This window comes from Erinaceus europaeus, chromosome 7 (genome assembly GCF_950295315.1).
Source record: "Erinaceus europaeus chromosome 7, mEriEur2.1, whole genome shotgun sequence".
Taxonomy (NCBI): Eukaryota; Metazoa; Chordata; class Mammalia; order Eulipotyphla; family Erinaceidae; genus Erinaceus; species Erinaceus europaeus.
This window is the reverse complement of record NC_080168.1, coordinates 114,699,963-114,725,126: the sequence shown is the minus strand read 5'-3', so window position 1 is coordinate 114,725,126 and position 25,164 is coordinate 114,699,963. Positions and strand designations below refer to the sequence as shown.

The following is a 25,164-nucleotide window of genomic DNA, read 5'->3' as shown; positions in this document are numbered from 1 at the left end:
GCAGCCCTGCTTCACCACTCGTAAAGCTTTCCCCCTACAGGTGGGGACCAGGGGCTTGAACCCAGATCCTTGTGCATTGTAATACATTCGCTCAATCAGGTGTGCCACCACCTGGCCCCCATGAGAGTCTTTTTGCATAACCATTATGCTATCTATCCCTGCCTGCTTTATTTTTTATTTATTCCCTTTTGTTACCCTTTTTTATTGTTGTAGTTACTGATGTCATTGTCCTTAGATAGGACAGAGAGAAATGGAGAGGAGGGGAAGACGGGGATGGGGTGGGGGGGGAGATAAGACACCTGCAGACCTGCTTCACCACTTGGGAAGCAACCTCCCTTGCAGGTGGGGAGCTGGGAGCTCAAACTGGGATCCTTAACTAATCCTTGGACTTTGCGCCATGTGCGCTTAACCTGCTGCGCTACCGCCCAACTCCCATTTATATTTTTAAATTTATCTTTATTTATTGGATAGAGACAGCCAGAAATTTGAGAGAGAAGGGGGTGATAGAGAGGGAGACAGACAGATAGACACCTGCAGTCCTGCTTCACCATTTTTGAAGCTTTTCCCCTGCAGGTGGGGACCGGGGTTTAAACCTGCATCCTTGTGCACTGTAACGTGTGCTCAACCAGGTGTGCCACCACCCGGCCCCCTGATTTATTTTTAATTTTTTAAATATATTTTCCCTTTTGTTGCCCTTATTTTTTATTATTGTTGTAGTTATTGTTGGTGTTATTGATGTTGTTAGATAGGACAGAGAGAAATGGGGAAGACAGAGAGGGGGAGAGAAAGACAGACACCTGCAGACCTGCTTCAACACCTGTGAAGCGACTCCCCTGCAGGTGGGGAGCCGGGGCCTTGAACCGGGATCCTTATACCAGTTCTTGCAGTTTGTGCCACCTGCGCTTAACACGCTGCGCTACTGCCCAACTCCCGCTTTTTTTAAATTAAATTTATTCCCTTTTTTTTTGTTGTTGTTGTAGTTGTTGTTGTTGTCGTCGTTGTTGGATAGGACAGAGAGAAATGGAGAGAGGAGGGGAAGACAGAGAGGAGGAGAGAAAGATAGACACCTGCAGACCTGCTTCACCGCCTGTGAAGCGACTCACCTGCAGGTGGGGAGCCGGGGTTCGAACCGGGATCCTTGTGCCGGTCCTTGTGCTTTGTGCCACCTGCGCTTAACCCGCTGCGCTACAGCCCGACTCCCTCCCGTTTTATTTTTTATTAATATGTGTGCTACAGTGCCTAGAAGTAATAAATAACCAAAGATTAAAATAAAGAGAAAACTTCATTCTTTTCTGACAAACCAATATTAGTGTATGTACTGTCAAAATGAACACAATAGCTATTATTTTCATTGGGACAACTGATTAACTGACAGTAACCTAAATGACATTACAAAACAGTTAAAATTTTAAAGGATAAAACACATCTCATTTGGCTTTCAAATGTATCTTCTTTCAAGTTTCACAATGACTGATCTATTCAACTGTATGACAAGTTAAAGAATTACCTGTAAAGTCTTTTTTTTGTTTGCCTCCAGGGTTATTGCTGGGCTGGTGCCTGCACTATGAATCCACTGCTCCTGGAGGCCGTTTTCCCCCTTTTGCTGCCCTTGTTTTATCATTATTGATGTTGGATAGGACAGAGAAATGGAGGAGGAGGAGAAGACAGAGGGGAAGAGAAAGACACCTGCAGACCTGCTTCACTGCCTGTGAAATGACCCCCATGCAGGTGGGGAGCTGGGGGCTCAAATCAGGATCCTTATGCTGGTCCTTGTGCTTTGCCCCTTGCGCCCCGTGCACTTAACCTACTGTCCTACCGCTTGACCCCTCCCCCCGCCTTAGTTTTTTTTAGTCTTCCTATTTTTTTATATTTATTTTACCTTTTGTTGCCCTTGTTTTTTATTGTAGTTATTATTGCTGTTGTCATCGTTGTTGGATAGGACAGAAATGGAGAGAGGAGAGGAAGACAGGGGGAGAGAAAGACAGACACCTATAGACCTTGTGAAGCAACTCCCCTGCAGGTGGGGAGCTGGGGGCTTGAACCCGGATCCTTACGCTGGTCCTTGCGCTTCATACCATGTGCACTTAACCCACTGCACTACTGCCCGACTCCCATATATTTTTCAAAATATTTTATCCCCCTTTTGTTGCCCCTGTTGCCTTCCTATTTCTGACCAAATGACCAAGACTTATCATTAAAATTTTCTGTGCTCCATATAGTTTTTTTTTTTAAATATTCCCTTTTGTTAACCTTGTTTCAGCATTATTGTAGTTGTTATTGATGTCGTTGGATAGGACAGAGAAATGGAGAGAGGAGGGGAAGACGGGGAGAGAAAGAGACACCTGCAGACCTGCTTCACCACCTGTGAAGCGACTCCCCTGCAGGTGGGGAGCCGGGGGCTCCAACTGGGATCCTTCCACCGGTCCTCGTACTTTGCGCCACCTGCACTTTATCTGCTGCGCTACCGCCCAACTCTCAGCATGTCTTTTTAAAATCCAAACTCGGTAGGTGAGTAGGGTCAGTGTCCCTACTGTGAGTGAACACTGGCATTGGATGTTTAAGCCAGTAGCTTAGTAGGCCATGCACCGTGCATGTTTGCAAGGTCTCAGGTTGGAGCCTCTGCACCACACAGCACCAGCATCAGGGAGAGCTCCCCAGATGAAAGCAGTGCCAGGAGTCTCCTTCCCTCACTCTGAAAATACCTGGGAGCCGCCAAATTGTGCATCTGTGAATCCCTACACACAGATATTCTGAGCGCGAGCAGAGCACAACTCCAAGAGTCTGGGTTCTCTACCCACTGAACCACCTACCTCCTCAGCTGCTTCCTGTTTTAATTTACGAGAGAAACAGCCCTTCTTGGACTAGGTGGTGCCTGAGATTGATTGAGCCTGGGGCTTTGTGCATGCAAGCCTGGTGTTCTGCTAAGTTAGCACCTGGCCACTTAGGGAGAAATGCTTTTGAGACAGAGACAGGGGGAGAAAACAGAAGGAAACTGCTGAAGTTTCCTTCGATGTGATGGGGCCAGATTTGAATGTGGATCGTGTACACGGCAAAGCAGCGCATTTTCCCAGGTAAGCTGAAAATTACTTTCAACGCTTAGATGAAACATTATTTTAAGTATTTTTTATCTTTTACCAGCACTGCTCAGCTCTGATGTGTGGAATGAACCTGGGACTTTGGTTTTTTTTTTTTTTTAATTTTTAAAATATTCCCTTTTGTTGCCTTTGTTTTATTGTTGTTGTTATTGATGTCATTGTTAGATAGGACAGAGAGAAATGGAGAGAGGAGGGGAAGACAGGGGGAGAGAAAGATAGACACCTGAAGACCTGTCGCCTGTGAAGCGACTCCCCTGCAGGTGGGGAGCTGAGGGCTCGAACCGATCCTTGAGCTGGTCCCCGCACTTCGCATGGCATGTGCACTTAACCTGCTGCGCTACCGCAGGCACGAGTCTCTTTGCATAACCATTATGCTATCTACCCCCTAAGTATTTTACTTAATGATACAAAGAAACAGAGACCAGAGTACTGCTCAGTTCTGCGGTGTGGTGCCGTGGTGCACCTGAGGATTGAATCTGAGACCTGGAACCTCAGGCGTGAACATCTTTTGCAAAAGTTACCTCCCCAGCCCCAGAAATTTATTTATGGATTCAGGGGATAGGGAGCCCAAAAGGTTGAGTTGACAGGGCCAGGTGGTGGTGCACCCAGTTAAAGGCACATAGTACAAAAGGCTGCGGGTAGAGGGTTGAAGCACTTTAATCACAGAAGAGTAAACAATAATAGAAACCGTTAACAGCTCATCCAGTGGCTGTTGTCTTTCTTTTAGCCCCCAGCTACCCCTCCCTTACCCCATCCCTGCGTACCATTGAGTGAAGAGCAGGGTGCCAGCAGCTGTCCATGTCACTTCCAGGTGGTAGGAAGGGGATGTAGCTAGGAGCACAGCAATGCTGGCCATCCATCCATGGCTGTTTCTGTACGACTTCACATGAAATATTCCAGCTCTGAAGGAGGAATAGTGTAGGAAGCTGGGACTGTCCCATTCAGATGGCCAGAGCCCCAAGAGCCATGGGCAGGAAGAGTCCGAGCCAGGATAAATCATGATGCAGCCAAGTCGGGACGGAGGTGAGTTCAAGATGGACCAGGCATAGCCCAGAACTGAGCCCCAGGCCAGACAATGGAAATCATGCATGTGCACAAACGCACATGCGCACACGAGCACGCACGCACACACAAACACACACCAAATGACATTACTGAAGTAACCTGAAGACTATTAAATACAAAATGGCAGAGTTTTTCTCTTGTTTTTTAAGTGAAAATATTTGCTGCTTTTGATTTTCCTCTGTGCCTTGCCGGTGGGTCCCCTAGTCGGGATGTAGAAGGTGGGGAGCCCCCAGAGGAGCAGGCTGCCTGGGACCCTACAGGTTCACGTGCGCTCAAGTCCCACATCAGTCACTTTACTCTTCAGCCCCATAGCTGCCTCCCATGTGCCCATTTGCCCGATTGGCACCATTGCTGGAGCTACTACCGCAGGGGCGTTTAGTGCTGCTGGTGACATCATCTTCCTCTGAACTGCTTTCTACGTCACTTCGGTCATCCTTGGATACCTGGATGAGATGGGATCAAAGGCAAGAGGTGAGGACTAACCCTCTGGGGTCCTGAGACAGATGAAGCACACTGAGCCCATGTCTGGGCACTGTCCCACCCCGGCCTATTATGGTGGGACCTGACTCAACAGGTTTTTCTGGACGGTATCTACTGTTCATGACCTTTGCCTGCTTTCTGGGTCTCATCTCCAATTCTGTTCTCTATGGAATAAAGTTGCTTTGGTCAAGGGATCTATCTCTTTGGACCAGTCTAAGAGAAGTGAAATCATTCCCCAAGTCCTGATTTGATTTGAAGGCAACTCTAGACATCCTTTCTCCTTTCCACCCCCCGAAACAGAAGTGAACACAGACAGGACACACATGGCTGCTGTGACTGCTCCTGTCATACACTGGCTGTGGTTAGAGCAGTTCGTGCCTTTGCAAAGCTGATCTGTAACTGGGCCTTTTCCAGTAGCTCTTTCGTTCCTGGCTCAAGAATCATTTCGTCCCTACCATGCCATCTCCATTCTCCTTTCTTTCCCAAGTAGCAAGGTCACGTCGCTTGTGCAGCTGCAGTACCCACAAGACACATTCAGGTATGATAAAAAATAAAAATGACATGTTTAGCTTCCAGAAATGAAGAATAGGTGTGCTTGTTTGTAAGTAGAGAAGGGGTGAAAAGTAATTATAACTGCTGTTGCCAAGGGGTGGGGCACTTCCTCTGGTTTAGCTCTTAAGAATCTATGGTTTGTTATAGTTGTTGACTCCTAAACTCAGACAACTAATTGGTTTTATCTGGTCTTTAGATTTTCAGATGGCAGAGGTTATGAGAGGAGAACGGGGAGAGGGGAATAGAAGAGAAAGAGTCGACTCACTTCTTGCCTCACCTTAGGGGACAAAAAATCTAACAATCTGAGCTCCAGTCAACAATCCCCCCATGGGTCTGGAGAGACAACATGCTCTGAAACAACTTGGGGGGAAAGAAGGAGAGCAAGCAGGGAGGAAAAGAAACATTCAGACAGACACGCCTCACTGACTACTACAAGCACAGATACACTTACATGCAAGAGATGAAACTGTCCAGCTCCCGCCAGGCATAGAAAAAAGGAAGGAGGTGAGAAAAGAGTGGAGAGTACAGAGCCTGGGTCTAATCCTTCTTGGACAGGTTACCTGGTCAGGGAAGAAAAGCAGGAAAAAGAGATATCTAGTAGCTACAGCGAGGTGCACAGACACACTGCGCTATCGGGTCACACAGGAGCCCATATAAGGCTTGTCACCTCTACCACAGCCTCTTCCTTCTGGGATTCTGCAGCACTCAAGGGTGAAGCCCCCAGCCGCTGAGCTAATCAGAGCTTGACTGCTTCAGAACTTGAGAAGTTCTGTTATGAAATTTATACTTCGTGCTTTGGAACACTTAACGTGTGTTTAAACCCAGAATGCCTGTCTCCCTTGGGACCCTGACTTCATACAGCAGTGGGGGAGGCCAGTACTTAGCCCCTTAAATAAAGGGCTTGGACACCACAGTGTAGTCACCTTGGGGATGGCATGGCTCTACCACTGTTCTGCTCATCTAACATGTCTGAAGGCAGGGAAAGGAGAGGACATGGTTGAGGTGGGGCTGGGCCGTGGTGCACCTGATTAAGTGCACACACCACAAAGACCTGGGTTCAAGTCTCAGGTCCCCACCTACAGGGGGAAAGCTTCATGAGTGGTGAAGCAGTGCTGCAGGTGTTTGTCTCTTTCTCCCTCTATCTCCCCTATCAAATTTTTAAAAAGGTTAAAAAAAAAAAGTTGTTTTTCTTTTGCCAGAGCACTGCTCAGCTCTGGTTTATGGTGGTACAGGGGATTGAACCTGGGACTTCAAAGGCTCAGGCATGACAGTCTGTTTGCATAACCATTATGCTATCTACCCCTGCCCTAGCTTTATTTTTCTTATTCCTTATTTAACAGAAGTTTCCCTTAAAGGACGGGGGGGTGGGGTCAGTTGATTTGTCTAGAATCTAAATCATAAAAAGGCTATACAGCATACAGCAAAGTTCTGGAGTCCCTGGCTTGTTGCTGGGTCTGCTTCTGTAAGTGGGGCTTACAGGCTCGATCCAGAAGTTCTGCTGAGTAAGGCCTACTGACCTGAGTCCCGATCCTGTCTAGCCCTTGGCCCGAGTGTAAGAAACCACCTTTCATTCTCACCTTTCCCCGGATCAAGGCTTTGAAAGCAATCCGGACAATTAGGTAGGACCAGATGACATGCAGAATCTGTAGGACCAGGAGAAGGCCATTGAAGAGCCACCAGGAGGGATAGGGCCCGATCATCTCCCAACTCTCAAAGAGGGTCGTGTTTAGGATCCTAAGAGGGAGGCGAAGGGGGGAAGATAGTAGAGTCAAAGCCAGGCAGAGGGTGAAGCTGAGCTTCTTGGCCAAAAGAACCAGGTATGCTTTTCTCCTCCCCACACACCTTATAAAATTTAATTTAGATAGGAGTTAAGAAGAAGAAAAAAAAGAAGGGGGAGAGATAGACCTGCAACATTGCTTAACTACTTATTAGGCTAATTACCCCTGCAGGTGGAGACCAGGACTTGAACTTAGGTCCTTATGCACTGTAATATGTATGCTTACCCAGGTGTGCCACCACCCAGCCCCCCCCCACGAAAATATGTAATTTTTTTTAAAGACTTATTTGCACAGGGATCTAGGTTCAACCCCCCAGCCCCTACCTACAGAGGGGGTCATGAGTGGTGAAGCAGGGCTGTAGGCGTCTCTCTCTCTCTCCCTCTGGATTTCTCTGTCTCTATCCAACAAATAAAATAATTTTATTTATTAGAAATATAGGAGAGGGGAGTCGGGCAGTAGTGCAGTGGGTTAAGCACAAGTGGTGCAAAGCTCAAGGACCGGAGTAAGGATCCCGGTTCGAGCCCCCGGCTCCCCACCTGCAGGGGATTCATTCACAGGCAGTGAAGCAGGGCTGCAGGTGTCTATCTTTCTCTCACCCTCTCTCCATTTCTCTCTGTCCTGTCCAACAACAATGACATCAATAATAACTACAACAATAAAACAACAAGGACAACAAAAGGGAACAAATAAATAAATATATAGGAGAAAGAACCAGATGTCACTCCAGTACATGTGCTGCTGGGGATTAAACTTGGGACCTCATGCTTGAGAGTCCAATGCTTCATCCACTGTGCCACCTCCTGGGTCATGAAAATACGTAATTCAGGGAGTCGGGTGGTAGCGTAGCGGGTTAAGCGCATGTGGCGCCAAGCGCGAGGACCGGCATAAGGATCCCGGTTCGAGCCCCCAGCTCTCCACCTGCAGGGGAGTCACTTCACAGGCGGTGAAGCAGGTCTGCAGGTGTCTATCTTTCTCTCCTCCTCTCTCCATTTCTCTCTGTCCTATCCAACAACATCAATAACAACAATAAAAAACAAGGGCAACAAAGGGAAAATATTAAAAAAAGAAGAAGAAAATACGTAATTCTTAGGAACTAATGGTTTAAGTCAAATCACCAACCCAGGGGATCACTGACTTTGTATCAGCAGGAGTGAGTATAAAAATAAGAATGTGGGGGGTCGGGCGGTGGCGCAGTGGGTTAAGCGCACGTGGCGCAAAGCGCAGGGACCAGCGTAAGGATCCCGGTTCGAGCCCCGGCTCCCCACCTGCAGGGGAGTCGCTTCACAGGCGGTGAAGCAGGTCTGCAGGTGTCTGTCTTTCTCTCCCCTTCTCTGTCTTCCCCTCCTCTCTCCATTTCTCTCTGTCCTATCCAACAACGAATTGCGTCAACAAGGGCAATAATAATAGCCACAACGAAGCTACAACAAGGGCAACAAAAGGGGGAAAAAATGGCCTCCAGGAGCGGTGGATTCATGGTGCAGGCACCGAGCCCAGCAATAACCCTGGAGGAAGAAAAAAAAAAAAAAGAATGTGGGAGTGTGTGTTCATCAGGGTGAAGGAAAGGAGTCAGAGCAGGAAAACAAGAGCTGAAGAATTTTGCAATTGGTGCAAAAGAAAGCAAAGGAATTATTTGGATCCAATAAGGAATGTTCCTCCAAAAGGAGTCAAGGAAAACCATAGCTTGGAGAGTTGGCTCTCTGAGTCTGGCTCACACTTCACTAGAAGCAGTGTGCAAGGAAACAGGTCCTCAGACAGTCCATGAAGGGTCAGGTGAGGTCAAGAAAAAAGCAGGGCAACTGGGTTCCGAGTATTCTGTTCCCCAAGTTGGCAAATGGTATCATTAGCTGTCTAATCACCCCAGTCTCACAGCCCTAACACTCACCAGAATGGGTAGATTCCTAGACGAGTGACGATAAAAACAGCACTGAAGATAACAAAAAGGACGTCACAAAGACGCTGGTACTTGGCATAATTGGCCAGCTTGGCTGCCTGGAGAACAAAGGTAAGAATTATACTGGGGAGAAAGTCAGTTCTCACATAGCGGGAGTCGGTGGAAGCAGAGGGAGTAGACACAAGGAAGAGGAATAGGTCTTACCTCCAGCAAGAAGTCTGAGACATCGTGCAGACACATGATGAGTGTTCCCACCCGAACCATGTTGTTGGTATAGGAGAACGTGATCAGACCAATGGTGGCCAAGTGATGCACAAACATTATCAGGAAATCCTACAAGTGTCAGAAGATACAAGAGGCAGGAGGGGCCAAGCTGTAGAGATGTTGGGCAGCTCGGCAAAGGACCTTCCCACCCCGATCCCACTGTCCCTCCCAAGTTCCACTCTGTTAGATTCTCCCTTAAGAAGCTACCGAGCGGGCGTCGGGCGGTAGCGCAGCAGGTTAAGCACACATGGCACAAAGCACAAGGACTGGCGTAAGGATCCTGGTTCGAGCCCCCAACCCCCCGGCTCCTCACCTGCAGGGGAGTCGCTTCACAGGTGGTGAAGCAGGTCTGCAGGTGTCTGTCTTTCTCTCCCCCTGTCTTCCCCTCCTCTCCATTTCTCTCTGTCCTATCCAACAATGAACATCAACAATAACAATAATAACCACAACGAGGCTACAACAAGGGCAACAAAAGGAGAAAAAAAATGGCCTCCAGGAGCGGTGGATTCATGGTGCAGGCACCAGCCCCAGCAATAACCCTGGGGGAAAAAAAAAGCTACCGAGCAAATAAAAAAAAAAAAAGAGAGAGAAGCTACCAAGTGCTTAATCCAAAACTCTAAAAATCGACTGACCCATAACCTACATTAATAAAGTTCAAAGCACAAAAGGAATCAATTTTATTTCTTTTTAAAGAGTAAATTTTTTCCCCTATTTTTTTCATTTATTGGAATAGAACAGCCAGAAATAAGAGAAGCAAGGGGGGGCTTAACCAGGTGCACCACCACCCAGCCCCAGGGGGTCGATCTGCAAGGTGCTAGGACAATTCAGTGAGGAAATCATCTTTTCAAGAAATGCAACAGCTGAACAGTTACATAGAAAAGAAGGAAAATTGACCTCTATTTAAAAACAAGTCACTTTTTAAAAAATTTCCTTTTGTTACCCTTGTTGTTTTACTGTTGTAATTATTGTTGTTGGATAGGACAGAGAGAAATGGAGAGAGGAGGGGAAGACAGAGAGGGGGAGAGAAAGAGAGACACCTACAGACCTGCTTCACTTGCACTTTGTATCATGTGCACTTAACTCGGTGTACCAATGCCCGGCCCCCCCAATCTGTGTTCTACATAGACAGATGGGATGTTCTTGAGTTAGGGATGGGTTAACAAATACACATTCTAACATAGCTTTAAAATTACATACTGTAGAACTCTTTGTATGTGTCATGTACTAAAATTGTTATTTTGTTTAAAAATTATTTTGAGGGGCTGAGTGGTGGCGCACTAGGTTGAGTGCACGTTACCATGAAGGACCCAGGTTCGAGCCTTCTATCCCCACCTGTGGGGGTTGGGGGGTGGAAGCTTCATAGTGGTGAAGCAGGTCTGCAGGTATCTATCTCTCTCCTTAATTTCTCTATCAAAATAAAATTAGAAGGGAAAAATTTATATATTTTTGGTTGCCAATGGGATTTCGCCTTGCAAACTGACTTTTTTTTTTTTTTTGCCTCCAGGGTTATTGCTGGGGCTCGGTGCCTGCACCACAAATCCACTGCTCCTGGAAGTTATTTTTTTCCTTTTGTTGTCCTTGTTTTATCGTTGTTGTGGTTATTACTGTTGTTGTTATTGATGTTATTGTTGTTGGATAAGACAGAAATGGAGAGGGGAAGAAAAGACGGGGAAAGAAAGATAGACACCTGCAGAGCTGCTTCGCCGCTTCTGAAGTGATCCCCCTGCAGGTGGGGCTGACTTAGATATAGAGAGACACCACAACATTGAAGATTCCTTCAGTGGGGGCCAGGCTCGAACCTGAGTTGTGCACATGGCAAAGCAAGTTCACTATTCAAGTGAGCTTTGCCAATCCTGAAATAAACTTTAATGAGAGGGCCTCTGTTTCCTTAACAGAAGAGTAAAAGGCATTTGAATTGTTTATCAAGTTTATAGATTACACAGCTAATAGGCTGGTGTTCATACAGTCCCATAAAATGTCAATCCAGATTTTATAAATATGTGTATATATATATTTCCCCCCTTTTTGCCTTTGTTGCTTATTATCATTGTTGTTGGGTAGGACAGAGAGAAATCGAGAGAGGAGGGGAAGACAGAGAAGGGGAGAGAAAGACAGACACCTGCAGACCTACTTCACGGCTGTGAAGCAACCCCCCTGGCAGGTGAGGAGCCAGGGGCTCGAACTGGGATCCTTAGGCCAGCCTTTGCGCTTTGTGCCATGTGCATTTAACCTGCTGTGCCACCGCCTGGCTCCTTAGGTTTTCTTTACCCAAATAACCATGAGGTGGCAACAGATCAGGGTTCAAGTAATTAGAACCAGTTTATGTCAGGTGTATCCAATAAACGGTGAAGATTTTGTCTTTTAATAAAAATATTTATTCATTCCCTTTTTGTTGCCCTTGTTGATTTATTGTTGTAGTTATTAGTTATTGATGTCATCATTGTTGGATAGAACAGAGAGAAATGGAGAGAGGAGGGGAAGACAGAGAGGGGGAGAGAAAGACAGACACCTGCAGACCTGCTTCACCGCCTGTGAAGTGACTCCCCTGCTGGTGGGGAGCCGGGGGCTCAAACTGGGATCCTTCCGCCGGTCCCTGCACTTTGCGCCAGATTTTATCTTTTCTGACTGATTATGTAAACTCTGAGTCATTTCCAGCTTTATCGTTAATGTGGGCAAGGCATCTCACTTCTCCAAATCTTTGTTTCTTAAACAATAGCAAGAGGAGGGCAAATTAAGCCATCTAAACACTCTTCTAGCTGACACTGAATTAGTGAGGTCACCAAGTAGGGAAAAGAGATGTAAAACAACAAACAACAGATCCTGTGGTCAAGAATGAGGTCCCACGTTTGATCCCTGGCAGCACATGTGCCAGAGTGATGTCTGGTTCTTTCTCTCTCCTCTAATCTTTCTCATAAAAAAAAAAACAAAACCCCACAGATCCAGAGTCAGGCCTTTTCCTGCATCTAGACTTGTTCTCCCCAAGTTCTGATGAGCTTTGCATCTGCTGGAAAGACTTGGACAAAAATAAGGAAAAAGGAGAGTTGGGCATAGCAGGTTAAGCCATGTAGCGTGAAGCGCAAGGACCGGCATAAGGATCCTGGTTCAAGCCCCCAGCTCTCCACCTGCAGGGGAGACTCACTTCACAGGCGGTGAGGCAGGTCTGCAGGTGTCTATCTTTCTCTCCCCATTTCTCTCTGTCCTATTTAACAATGATGACATCAATAACAACAATAACAACTACAATAATAAAACAACAAGGGCAACAAAAAGGAAAATAAATAAAATATTTAAAAAAAAGAAAAGAAAAGGCATGTTTCTTAGCAGGTTTACTGTCTTATCCTAGGATGCTCGGAGTGTCTCACATACTTCACATCAGTCAAGCATCCTTTCTGAGAATATTCCAAAAGAATTAATAGTTCCATCAAACAGACTTTCCTTCCTTTGTTGTCCTAGTTGAGGTAAATAATTCATGACACTGACAGAATGGGAGCTGCTGGAAAGGAGGCTGCAGCTGAACGAATCAAATCAACGGTCTTACCTTTCTTTTAATGTCTGTGAACTGAGAAAACATAAGAGACCAGTAGAAAGCCAACTCCATGATATAATAGTAATAAAGGCCACTTGTAAGAGGCTGGAAGAGAGAAAGAAAAAATAATAATAAAATACCAGTTAGTCCAAGATTCCTTCCATTTCTGCCTAGAGGGTCAGTCAGTATCTACAACTGTTAAGATGTCATCGGCCAAAATCTGCAGGAGACTTTGGTCTTAAATGGAGACTTAAAGCTCTACCTTCTACTCTTAGCGCACTTATCTTCATGTTTTGTCATTTACAGATCACACATGGAAGGGCAGCTGGATGGACGGACACACACCCATCCACCCCCATATCGCAATCAGCATGTCTAGAGTTACAGCACTAGTGTTGTCAGCCCTGTTGTTATAAGTAGTTCCCTGGATTTTTTTTTTCCTAGTATAGATTAGAACCAATATCCTCTGAAGAAGACAAGTTATCCTTGATTCAAATGGGAGACCCGAACCAGAAACTACCTCAGTCACTATCAGTAAACTGTTTTTTCTCCTAGTCCAAGTAGGGTGACGTAGTCCAAGGTCTGCTACTGGGGTGCCAGAAACAGCGGCAGTGAATATATGCCTTAAAAGACTCAACACCTAGTCCCTAGTCTCTCCCCCCGCCCCCCAAACCCTCCTACACCACACAAATGCACCATCCGTCCCGGGGCTGGCAATGCACTTTGGTCCCTCCCTTCATGTTTTGAAAGGACTTGGCTCCTACCTGGTATGGATAGCTATGCCAGCACTGTCGAGTGTCCCAGAACCAAGGCGACTATAAAAGAAAACAGACAGTCCAGGTCAGCCTTTAGGATTCTCTTCTGCTATATAATGCACTCTCTAGGGACAAAACTAACGGGGAAGAAAAGGGAACCCAGGGCAGGCAGTGAAATAGCTCACTAGGAGAGAACACTGCTTTGCCAAGTGCAACCTAGACTTGAGTCTGGCTCCCACTGCACTGAAGGAGATGTTGGTGCTTTGGTCTCTCTCATATACACTTTCTCTGCCTCTCTGTCTCTATAAAAAAAGGGGGGGTCAGGCGGTAGTGCATCAGGTTAAGCGCAAGGACCAACGTAAGGATCCCAGTTCGAGCCCCGCCTACCCACCTGCAGGGAAGTCGCTTCACAGGCAGTGAAGCAGGTCTGCAGGTGTCTATCTCTCTCCCCCATCTTCCCTTCCTCTCTCCATTTCTTCCTGTCCTATCCAACAACGACATCAGTAACAATAACTATTATAACTACAACAATAAAACAAGGGCAACAAAAGGGAATAAATAAAGAAAAGAAAGTTAAAAAGAAAGAAAGAAAAAGGAATCCCCACTGACTGAATTTAGGGATCTTTTTAAAAGCTTAAAAATGGCTAGGTTTTTCTTCGACAACATAAAAGTGCTATTACAAACAAAAAAAACTATGCCCTGTGACAAATAACAGCAGTGAGCACTCGAGGGATTTTAGGAAACACTACCACCTAGGATGTAGTAAAATAAGGATTCCATTTGATCAAGAGAGAGAGAGCACAAGACCTCTATGGCAAAGATTCAAAGTGAAAAGAAATCATCTCCAATGAAGTTTCAGTATGTCCTTTAAGGGATCTATTTCATCTAAACTGCTGAATTTATTACCAATAATGTGCTATAATATTATCTTACTAAAAATATATAATGATACAATCTTTTTTTTTTCCCGATACTGATCATTTATTTTTTCTCTTGTGATTTTTTTTTTTTTTTTGATCCATGGGTGATTTAGAATTGTGTAACTTTCATATAGTTTTAGATATCTTTTTAAATATTTATTTATTTATTTTCCCTTTTGTTGCCCTTGTTGTTTAACATTGTTGTGGTTATTGATATCGTCGTTGCTGGATAAGACAGAGAGAAATGGAGAGAGGAGGGGGAGAGAAAGATAGACCCTGCAGACCTGCTTCACTCCTTGTGAAGCGACTCCCCTGCAGGTGGGGAGCTGGGGGCTCGAACCGGGATCCATAGCCGGTCCTTGTGCTTTGCGCCATATGCGCTTAACCCACTGTGCCACTGCCCAACTCTCTGCCCTTGTTTTTTAGTGTTAGTTGTTGTTATTGATGTTGTCATTGTTAGATAGGACAGAGAGAAATGTAGACAGATGGGAAAGAAAGAGAGGGAGAGAGAAAGATAGACACCTGCAGACCTGCTTCACCACTTGTGAAGCGACTCCCCTGCAGGTGGGGAGCCGGGGGCTAGAACCGGGATCCTTACACCAGTCCTTGCGCTTTGAGCCACCTGTGCTTAACCTGCTGCGCTACCTCCTTACTCTAGGTTTTAGATATCTTTATCTCACTATGGTCAGAAAACACATCCTATAAAAATTTCATCATTTTGTAGCCTGGGAGGTGCTACAGTGGGTAAGTATTAGTCTTTTTTTTTTTTTTTTAAATTTATTTATTTTTCCCTTTTGTTGCCTTGTTTTATTGTTGTAGTTATTACTGTTGTCATTGTTGGATAGGACAGAGAAATAGAGAGGGGAGGGGAAGACAGAGGGGGGAGAGAAAGATAGACACCACCCGACTCCCAAGTGCTAGAATCTTAAGCTTGGTGTCCTGAGTTTAATCTCTACATCACATGTGCCAGGGCTGATACTCTGGTTCTCCCTACCAACCTTGCTAATAAATCTTTAAAAAAGGATTACATTGGGAGTCGGACTGTAGCGCAGCGGGTTAAACACAGGTGGCACAAAGCACAAGGACCGGCGTAAGGATCCCGGTTCGAACCCCAGCTCCCCACCTGCAGGGGAGTCGCTTCACAGGCGGTGAAGCAGGTCTGCAGGTGTCTATCTTTCTCTCCTCCACTCTGTCTTCCCCTCCTCTCTCCATTTCTTTCTGTTCTATCCAACAACACCAACAACAATAACTACAACAATAAAACAACAAGGGCAACAAAAGGGAATAAATAAATAAAATAAATATTAAAAAAAAAAAGGATTACATTATTTCAAAGTTCACTGAGACTTTCATGGCCTGGCGTGTGATCATGGTTGATGTCCAAGGCACACTTGGACATCACTCCTCAGTTGTTGATGCAATGTCATGTAAATATCAGCTCAAACTGTCTATGCTGTTCAAATGTTTTAATCTTTAGAGATTATCTGATTTAGTCTAGTTAGAGAAAAAGGATTAAAATCTTTTAACTATGACCATTTGTCTATCCCCACCCCTAGCTTCACACTTTAGCAATTCCACTGCTCCTAGAGGACTCCTCTACCGCTCCCCTTTCAATCTCAGATAAACAGAAGCATGGAGGGAGGGAGAGGAGAGAGACACTCCAGCACTGCTCCATTTGTGGCTGATGCTCCATATGGTGCTGGAGGCTTGAACCTGGGTTCTCACACATGGTAAAATGTATACTTTACCAAGTGAGCTATCTCCCAGCCCCTACATTTTGTTTTATATAAACTACTTAACTACAGAGAAAGGGAGGGCATTGGAAGGCAGGAGAAACCAAAGCACTTGTATGCTCTGTCTGCCACATGTGGCACCAGGGACGAAACATCCAAGTCCCACGCTCCACCTTCTGAGCAACCTCCAGTGTTTAATGTATTTTGAAGACCAGATTGTATCATTTACAAGAAAGGTATGTACTAAACTAAAAAAGTATCAGGAATCAAGAAGTTTAAAATACTTGATTCTGATAATTCACTGAAAAACTGTTAGCTACTTCGAAGGCTTAATGATTTCATTTCATAAGTGTCTCCTCCTTGGAAATACACAATTCTTGTCAGTGCTTTGTAAATCATTATGTATGTTTAATTAATACCACTGTGGTTAGCATTATTTAGGGGGAAAACAATAGTCCTAAGGCTTCTAAAGTCAGGTTCCAGACAGAAGGTAATCTACTTAGCATACAAACCTGACCAATGGATGGGCCTAAAAGTGGGAGGTGGGGAGAGAAGATGAAAAATAGAAACCTAAACATATTTATTATTGTTGTTGTTACTGATGTCATCATTGTTGGATAGGACAGAGAGAAATGGAGAGAGGAGGGGAAGACAGAGAGGGGGAGAGAAAGACAGACACCTGCAGACCTGCTTCACCGCCTGTGAAGCGACTCCCCTGCAGGTGGGGAGCTGGGGGTTCAAACCGAGATCCTTATGCCGGTCCTTGCGCTTAGTGCCAACTGCGCTTAACCCACTGCGCTACCACCCAACTCCCTAACTTTTATTTCTATGCCTTCTACCAGAAAAGCAAGGCTGGAAAATAGTACAGTGGTTTATCAAAAGACTTTGATCCTGAGGCTCCAAAGTCCAAGGTTCAGTACCTAGCACCACTATAAGCCAGAGCCGAACAGTGCCACGGTCTTTCTAGCTAACTGAAAAAAATTACAACAAAGAGGGCCGGGCAGTGGCACAACGGGTTAAGTGCACATAATATGAAGCACAAGGATCCAGGTTTGAGGCCCCAGCTCCTTACCTGCAGGGGGAGTCGCTTCACAGGTGATGAAGCCGGTCAGCAGGTGTCTCTATATGTCTCTCCCTCTCACTATCTTCCCCATCTCTCTCAATTTCTCTCTTCCTATCCAAAAATATTGAAAAAATGGTCACCAGGAGCAGTGGATTTGTAATGCTGGCACCAAGCCCCAACTATAACCCTGGAGGCAAAAAATAAAAATCACAACAAAGAACTAGAGAATGTTCATACTCACCGACCAGAGAAATCTAATTCCATAGCAGAATATACATAAATAGAAAGTGAATCTCCACCTAGGTAAAAAAAAAAAAAGAGAGAGGGTTAATGACTATCCATTCAAAACAAAGTCTTTAAGGCTAGGGAAGTCAAGATAATAGATCGGGAGATAAGGTTGATGGGAAAGTTTCCAGAATTGGGCAAGCACTGTTAAAAAGCCGAAGATACATCCCAAGCTGTTTCAAATGGATTTCCACAAGTGTATACCAGCTTTAATAAAGCTCCCTTCCATATCAAACTCACTGACGACAGTGCCAAATCCTTCCCCTTAAATGCATACTATTTCCAAAGGAGAATTTATAAGAACTCAGGGAGATGAAGTCTAGTATATCCAAAAAAAGGGATGCTTCTCACTAAAATGTCCTCTTAAGGGAGTCAGGCAGTAGCGCAGCGGGTTAAGCGCACGTAGCGTGAAGCTCAATGACCGGCGTAAGGTTCCCGGTTCGAGGCTCGGGCTCCCCACCTGCAGGGGAGTCGCTTCACAGGCGGTGAAGCAGGTCTGCAGGTGTCTATCTTTCTCTCCCCCTCTCTGTCTTCCCCTCCTCTCTCCATTTCTCTCTGTCCTATCCAACAGCAATGATAACAACAATAATAACTACAGCAATAATAAAAAAAAAAAGGCAACAAAAGGGAAAAAATGTCCACTGAAGTATCCGACATACAAGGGTGTACATAGCTGCCTAGGGAATTACAGGAATCCAACCCAAAATATCTGGAAAATGGGAACAAAATGGGACCACATCTCGCTTAGTGTTCCAAGCCCCTCTTTTCCCAGCTGTAATAGACTCACTGAGCCATCTTATGTCTAAGTCTACTGGCCATCGGTCTAACTACAGATTTCCAGAAAGAAAACCTTAATCCAGCTATGTGTCCACCCTTCTCCCCACTTCCCTCTGCACACCTACATGCTTTCACAGAATTTAGTGAGCGTTGGGGGTTTGTCTTGATTCCTCCGATGTCGAAACCAGGATTGGATTTTCCGGACATCCCAGTCAAGTTGCTTTGACAGTCCCTCCAGCCTTCTTTCATCAGGATACTGCAGATGTAAGGCCAGTCAGAACAGTTTCCTTCACTAGCCGAGTGGCCAGCGCACGATAACCACAATGATCCAAGTGACGCTTATTTGCTAAGTTTCACCCTAAAGTCATTTTAAGCAGGACATCCTGTTCCACACTTCAGGGACTACTCGCCTATATACTTTCTAGTCGCCCTAGCCCAAACACTGGGGCTAGGGAGACCGCAAGGTGGTTTTGCAAAGTCTTTCATGCCTGAGGCTCCTAGGTCCTAGATTTAATTCCCAGCACTACCAGAACTGAGCAGTACTCTGGTTAAAAAAACAAACAAACAAACAAAAAAAGCGGTGACGTACCTGGTTAAGCAGACAAACTACAATGTGCAAGGACCCAAGCTCAAGTCCCTGATCCCCACCTGAAGGGGAAAGCTTCACGAGTGGTGAAGTAGAGTTACAGCTGTCTTTCTGTCTCTTTCCCTCTCTACCTCTCCCTCCCCTCCCAAGTTTTGTCTCCAATAGCATAGAAATTTTACAAATAGGGAGTCAGGCAGTAGCACAGCAGGTTAAGGGCAGGTGGCGCAAAGCACAAGGACTGGCCTAAGGATCCTGGTTCAAGCCCCCAGCCCGCCACCTGCAGGTCTGCAGGTGTCTTTCTTTCCTCCTCACTATCTTTCTCTACTCCTCTCTGTCTTCCCCTCCTCTCTCCATTTTTCTCTGTCCTATCCAACAACGACAACAATAATAAGCACAAATAAAACAACAAGGACAACAAAAGGGAGTAAATATTTTAAAATTTTTTATTAAAAATAAAGTAAAATTCCAGAGGTGTCAGAATTTTCGCCATCTTAATATGTAATGACAAACAGTTGCAGGGAAATATAAAAGCAAAACAAGAGCTCCGTCTAGGGAAGGAGAGGTGGTGGATGCTGGGCCTAAAACTCAAATGCATGTAAACTTGACTTAACAAGACCCTGGCCCAAGGCATTTATTTCCCTGAGGAAATCAAGTTCTCCTTACAACTATTTAGACTCCCCAGTTGTGAAAGATCACCGCATCCTAATTCCTTAAATACACCTGCTCTCTACTGTCCCCTGCCCTGTAGGACAATCCTTATGTGACACTTCCCTTGGTTTCTTTGCCCACTTACCTTGGTAATAGACACAAACACCTTTTCAAGGATCGCATTGTGTGGGGCCTGATACGAACCACTGTCCTGAATGCCAATATGGAGTGCACAGGGTTTGGCAATAAACCTGGAATACAGAAAACCCAAAAGTCAATTCAGAGGATGGTTTGCTAACGATAAAGAGGATCAGGTGGGGGTAGACAGCATAATGGTTATGGAAAGAGACTCTCATGCCTGAGGCTCTGAAATTCCAGGTTTCCCCATGCCACCATACACCGAAGCTGAGCTGAGCTGATGAAAAAAAAAAAGGGAGCCAGGCAGTAGCGCAGCAGGTTAAGTGCAGGTGGTGCAAAGCGCAAGGAACAGAGTAAGGATCCTGGTTCGAGCCCCCAGCCCGCCACCTGCAGGGGAGTCGCTTCACAAGTGGTGAAGCAGGTCTGCAAGTGTCTTTCTCCTTCGGTCTCCCCCTCCTCTTGCCATTTCTCTCTGTCCTATCCAACAATGACAACATCAGTGACAACAACAATAATATCTACAACAATAAAACAATAAAAGCAACAAATAAATATTAAAAAATTAATTTCTAAAAAAAAATGGCCCCCAGCTCCCCACCTGCAGGGGTCACTTCACAAGCAGTGAAGCAGGTCTGCAGGTGTCTGTCTCTCCCCCTCTTCTCCCCATTTTTCCCCATGTCCTATCCAGAAACGACAATAATAACTACAATAATAACTACAACAATAAAACAAGGGCAACAAGAGGGAATAAATAAATAAATATTTCAGTGGTCCAGGTGGTACAGTGATAAAGCTTTGGACTCTCAAGCATGAGGTCCTGAGTTCGACCCCAGCAGCATATGTGCCAGAGTGATGTCTGGTTCTTTCTCTCTCCTCCTATCTTTCTCATTAATAAATAAATAAATAAAATCTTTAAAAAATAAATATTTCAAAAACAAACAAAAAGAATAAAGAAGAATTTTAAAGTTAGAACTCTTTTTCTCCCCCAGATTTTATTTATTCGTGAGAAAGATAGGAGAAGAGAGAGAAAGAACCAGACGTCACTCTGGCACATGTACTGCCGGGGATTGAACTCAAGACCTCATGCTTGAGAGTCCAATGCTTTATCCACGACGCCATCTCCCAATCTCCAAAGAGGATCCTGATTAGGGGGATGATGGAGGTAAGAGGAAAAAACTTGGCAGGGAGCCAGGCCTTTTGATTTAGATTTAGTTAGTCTTGGATTCTACCTTGGACTCACGTGAGAAGTGACCTGTTGAAGAATTACTGGAACCTAAGCTTTATTTCTTTTTTTATATTATTATTATTTTATTTTATTTTATTTTACTTTATTTTTTTAACCAGAGCACTGTTCAGCTCTGGTGCGGGGGACTGAACCTGGGACTTTGGATCCTCAGGCATGAGAGTCTGTTTGCATAACCATTATGCTATCTACCCTCCACACCCTAAGCTTTATTTCTATTTTTCCTCTTTTCACATTCTATGCTTTAAAGTCACAAATATCCAGATCAAACCAGAAGCCTGCCATTTACTGCCTGTAAGAATTCAGCCTCTTTAATCTCTGAATGTCTATTTTGTTTTTGTTTTTTTCCGTCTATGAGATGAACCATAACATCCTAGCTACTAACAGAAGGTTTATAAGAACAAATTCCATTACTGGCTTTTCCTTTTTTCCCCTTTTCTGTATAAATGTATGATCTTGCAGTTCAGGAGGTAGTATAGCAACAGAACTCGAACCTGTAGGCAGGAGGTCCCTAGTTTGATGCCAGGACTGACTCTCATGAAAATAATAAACAAAAAAAAAATCTTAAAAAAAGAAAAAAAAAATGTCTTGAATCTTCAGACCTACAAAGTGTAAGTCACATTTTTTATTTATTTTTAAAAAAATATTTATTTAATTTATTTTTTTTATATTATTTTTGTTTTTTCCCTTTTGTTGCCCTTGTTTTATTGTTGTAGTTATTATTGTTGTTGTTGTTGTTGGATAGGACAGAGCGAAATGGAGAGAGGAGGGGAAGACAGAGAGGAGGAGAGAAAGATAGACACCTGCAGACCTGCTTCACCGCCTGTGAAGCTACTCCCCTGCAGGTGGGGAGCTGGGGTTCGAACCGAGATCCTTATGCCGGTCTTTGTGCTTTGCGCCACCTGCGCTTAGCCCGCTGTACTACAGCCCGACTCCCTGTAAGTCACATTTTTAAAAAATTAATTTTGGGGAGTCAGGCGGTAGCGCAGCAGTTAAGTGCAGGTGGCACAAAACACAAGGACCAGCGAGAGGATCCCGGTTCAAGCTCCTGGCTCCCCACCTGCAGGGGAGTCGCTTCACAAGTGGTGAAGCAGGTCTGCAGGTGTCTTTCTCTCCCCCCCCCCTCTCCATCCTATCTAACAACAAAGAAATCAATAACAACAACAATAACAACAACAAGGTAAAAAACAAAGGGAAAATGAATAAATATTAAAAAATAAAAAAATAATAATTTGGGGGGCTGGGAGGTAGCTCAGCGGGTTAAGCACACATAGTTTGAAGAGCAAGGACTAATGGAAAGATCCCGGTTTGAGCCCCCAGCTCTCCACCTGTGTGTGGGGGCTTGCATCACAAGTGGTGAAGCAGGTCTGCAGGTATCTTTCTCTCTCCCTCTCTGTCTTCCCTCCTCTTTCAATATCTCTGTCCTATCCAACAACAATAGCAATAACAGCAAGGCCAACAAAAATGGGGAAAATGGCCTCTAGGAGCAGTAGATTCGTAGTGCAGGCACCGAGCCCCAGTGATAAGCCTGGAGATAAAGTAAATAAATAAATAAATTGTATTTATGAACAAGAATGAGAGCTCTGTCATATGGAATGCTGGGAATCAAACTCAACCTTACAAGTTCAAAGCTATATTCATTGCGCCAATTCCTGGACTGCGAGAATCAAAAAAAAATATATATATATATATATATATACACATATATATATATTTTAAATATTTGGGTGGGGGTGGGTGGTGGCATACCAGGTTAAGTGTACATAGTACAAAATGCAAGGACCTGCTCAAGGATCCCGGTTTGAGCCCAGGTTACCTATCTGCAAGGGTGTGTGTGTGTGTGTGTGTGTGTGTGTGTGTGTGTGTGTGTCACTTCACAAGCTATGAAGTAGGTCTGCAGGTGTCTATCTTTCTCCCTCTATCTTCTCATCCTCTCTCAATTTCTCTGTCCTATTCAAAAACTTGAGGGGAAAAAAGGCCCCAGGAGCAGTGGACTCATAGTGCTGGCACCGAGCCCCAGTGATAACCCTGGAGGCAAAAATAAATAGGGAGTCGGGCTGTAGTGCAGCAGGTTAAACGCAGGTGGTGCAAAGCACAAGGACCGTCATAAGGATCCCGGTTCGAACCCCGGCTCCCCACCTGCAGGGAAGTCGCTTCACAGGCGGTGAAGCAGGTCTGCAGGTGTCTATCTTTCTCTCCTCCTCTCTGTCTTCCCCTCCTCTCTCCATTTCTCTCTGTCCTATCCAACAATGACGACAACAACAATAATAACTACAACAATAAAACAACAAGGGCAACAAAAGGGAATAAATAAATAAAATAAATATTTAAAAATAAACAAACAAACTGTGGGGACAGGCAGTGGTACACTTGATTAAGCACACATACTACATGGCAAAATGACCCGGGCTTGAGCCCCCAGTCCCAACCTGCAGGGGGAAAGCTTTGTGAGTGGTGAAGTAATGCTGCAGATGTCTCTCTAAAAAAGTTTTTAGGGTAGGGACAGATAGCATAATGGTTATGCAAACAGGTTCTCATGCCTGAGGCTCCAAAGTCCTAGGTTCAATCTCCAGACCACCATAAGCCAGAGCTGAATAATGTTCTGATAAAAAGAAAAAAAAAAACAGTGGTCCGGGAGGTGGCGCAGTGACTAAAGCATTGGACTCTTAAGCATGAGGTTCTGAGTTTGATCCCTGGCAGCATATGTACCAGAATGATGTATGGCTCTTTCTCTCTCTCCTTTCTCATGAATAAATAAATAAAATCTTTAAAAAATATTTTTATTTATTTATTATTGGATAGAGAGAAACTGAGAGGGGAGAGGGAGGTAGAGGGAGAGAGACACCTACAGACCTGCTCCACCACTCGTGAAACTTTCCCCCTGCAGGTGGAGACCAGGGGCTGGAACCTGGGTCCTTGCACACTGTAATGTGAGCGCTTAACTAGGCGCACTACCACTTGGGCCCTACAAAAAAAAATTTTTTTTTTTAATTTCTAAATTATCTTTATTGGATAGAGACAGTCAGAATTCGAGAAGGATGGGGGAGAGAGAAAGTGAACGAGACAGAGACCCCCTACAGCCCGCTTCACCACTCGCAAAGTTTTCCCCCTGCAGGTGGGGACCGGGGAATTGAACCCTGGTCTTTACACATTGTAACATGTATGCTCAACCAGGTGAGCCACCACCTGGCCCCCAAAAAAATTTTTTTAAGGGGCAGGATGGTGGCACATGCACAATGAATGACCCATATTCAAGCCCATGGCCCCCACCGTGTGGGGGAGGGGGGAAGCTTCACAAGCAGTGGGCAGGGCTGCAGGTGTCTCTGTCTCTCTCCCTCTCAATTCTCTGTTCTGTCAAATAAGACAAAAAATTTAAAAGCCACTGAAAATTTTTTTATGTATTTCCCTATTTATTAATACTTTTATTATTAATAGTTTGTTACAAGGCTATAAGATTACACTATATAAAGATCACCACCAGAGTTCTCACAAGTCTTACAGTTTACTTGCTTCTGTTTTGTTTGGATTTTTTTTTTTTTTTTGCAAGTTCATGTAAATCGTATCTCTAGGTTCCATATGAGTGAAATCATCTGTAGTTGTCTTTCATCTATTTCGCTAAACATAACCACCTCAAGTTCTTTCATTTTTTCTATTCAATATCATCTTTTTTGATTGCAGAGTAAGAGAGAGAGAGAGAAAGAACCAGACATCACTCTGGTACATGTGCTGCCAGGGATCAAACTCAGGACCTCATGCTTGAGAGTCCAGTGCTCTATCCAGTGCGCCACCTCCTGGACCACTATCCCCTAACTTCTTTAGCTAATCATTAGGCTGCTTCCACTCTTTGGCCATTGTGAATAAAACACCTATGAACGGGAGTCAGGTGGTAGCACAGTGGGTTAAACGCAGGTGGTGCAAAGCACAAGGACCGGCCTAAGGATCCAGGTTTGAGCCCCACCTGCTGGAGTTGCTTCACAGGCGGTGAAGCAGGTCTGCAGGTGTCTTTCTCTCCCCCATCTCTCTCCATTTCTCTCTGTCCTATCCAACAACAACAACAATAAAAAAACAAGGGTAACGAAAGGGAATAAATAAATAAATACAAAGACCCAAGTCTGAGCACAGGGGAGCACATGTTCTTTCTGATTAGGGTTCTAGTGTCCAGTGGATAAACGCCCAAGAGTGGGATTGCCAGATCATAAGGTAATTCTGTTTTCATTTAAGGACTTTCCATACGGTCTTCCAAAGGTGACGTACCAGTCTGCATTCCCACCAGCACTGTAGCAGAGGCCCTTTTCTCCTCTCCGACTCCTGTCATTTCCTGGTTTGTGATATCAGCCATTCTCTCAGGTGTGAGAGTATCTCAGT

At 44.8% G+C, this 25,164-nt stretch overlaps 1 protein-coding gene across 2 annotated transcripts in view; it reads right to left on the bottom strand.

Moving 5' to 3' along the window:
* Nucleotides 1–3,734: 3,734 nt before the first annotated feature.
* CERS5 (ceramide synthase 5) overlaps nucleotides 3,735–25,164 on the bottom strand; it is a 46,516-nt gene continuing 25,086 nt past the window's right edge. Inside the window, exons 2-11 of one of the 2 annotated variants that reach the window (XM_060195391.1) lie at nucleotides 19,564–19,669; nucleotides 18,310–18,440; nucleotides 17,364–17,421; nucleotides 13,416–13,466; nucleotides 12,664–12,756; nucleotides 9,066–9,194; nucleotides 8,853–8,959; nucleotides 6,770–6,926; nucleotides 5,644–5,752; nucleotides 3,735–4,603 (exon numbers count right to left, since the gene is read on the bottom strand). In XM_060195391.1, coding sequence (XP_060051374.1) covers nucleotides 4,590–4,603; nucleotides 5,644–5,752; nucleotides 6,770–6,926; nucleotides 8,853–8,959; nucleotides 9,066–9,194; nucleotides 12,664–12,756; nucleotides 13,416–13,466; nucleotides 17,364–17,421; nucleotides 18,310–18,440; nucleotides 19,564–19,669 — 955 coding nt within the window. In that variant the 3' untranslated portion in view covers nucleotides 3,735–4,589. The remainder of the gene's footprint in view (nucleotides 4,604–5,643; nucleotides 5,753–6,769; nucleotides 6,927–8,852; nucleotides 8,960–9,065; nucleotides 9,195–12,663; nucleotides 12,757–13,415; nucleotides 13,467–17,363; nucleotides 17,422–18,309; nucleotides 18,441–19,563; nucleotides 19,670–25,164) is intronic. The other variant, XM_060195390.1, reaches the window with a different exon arrangement.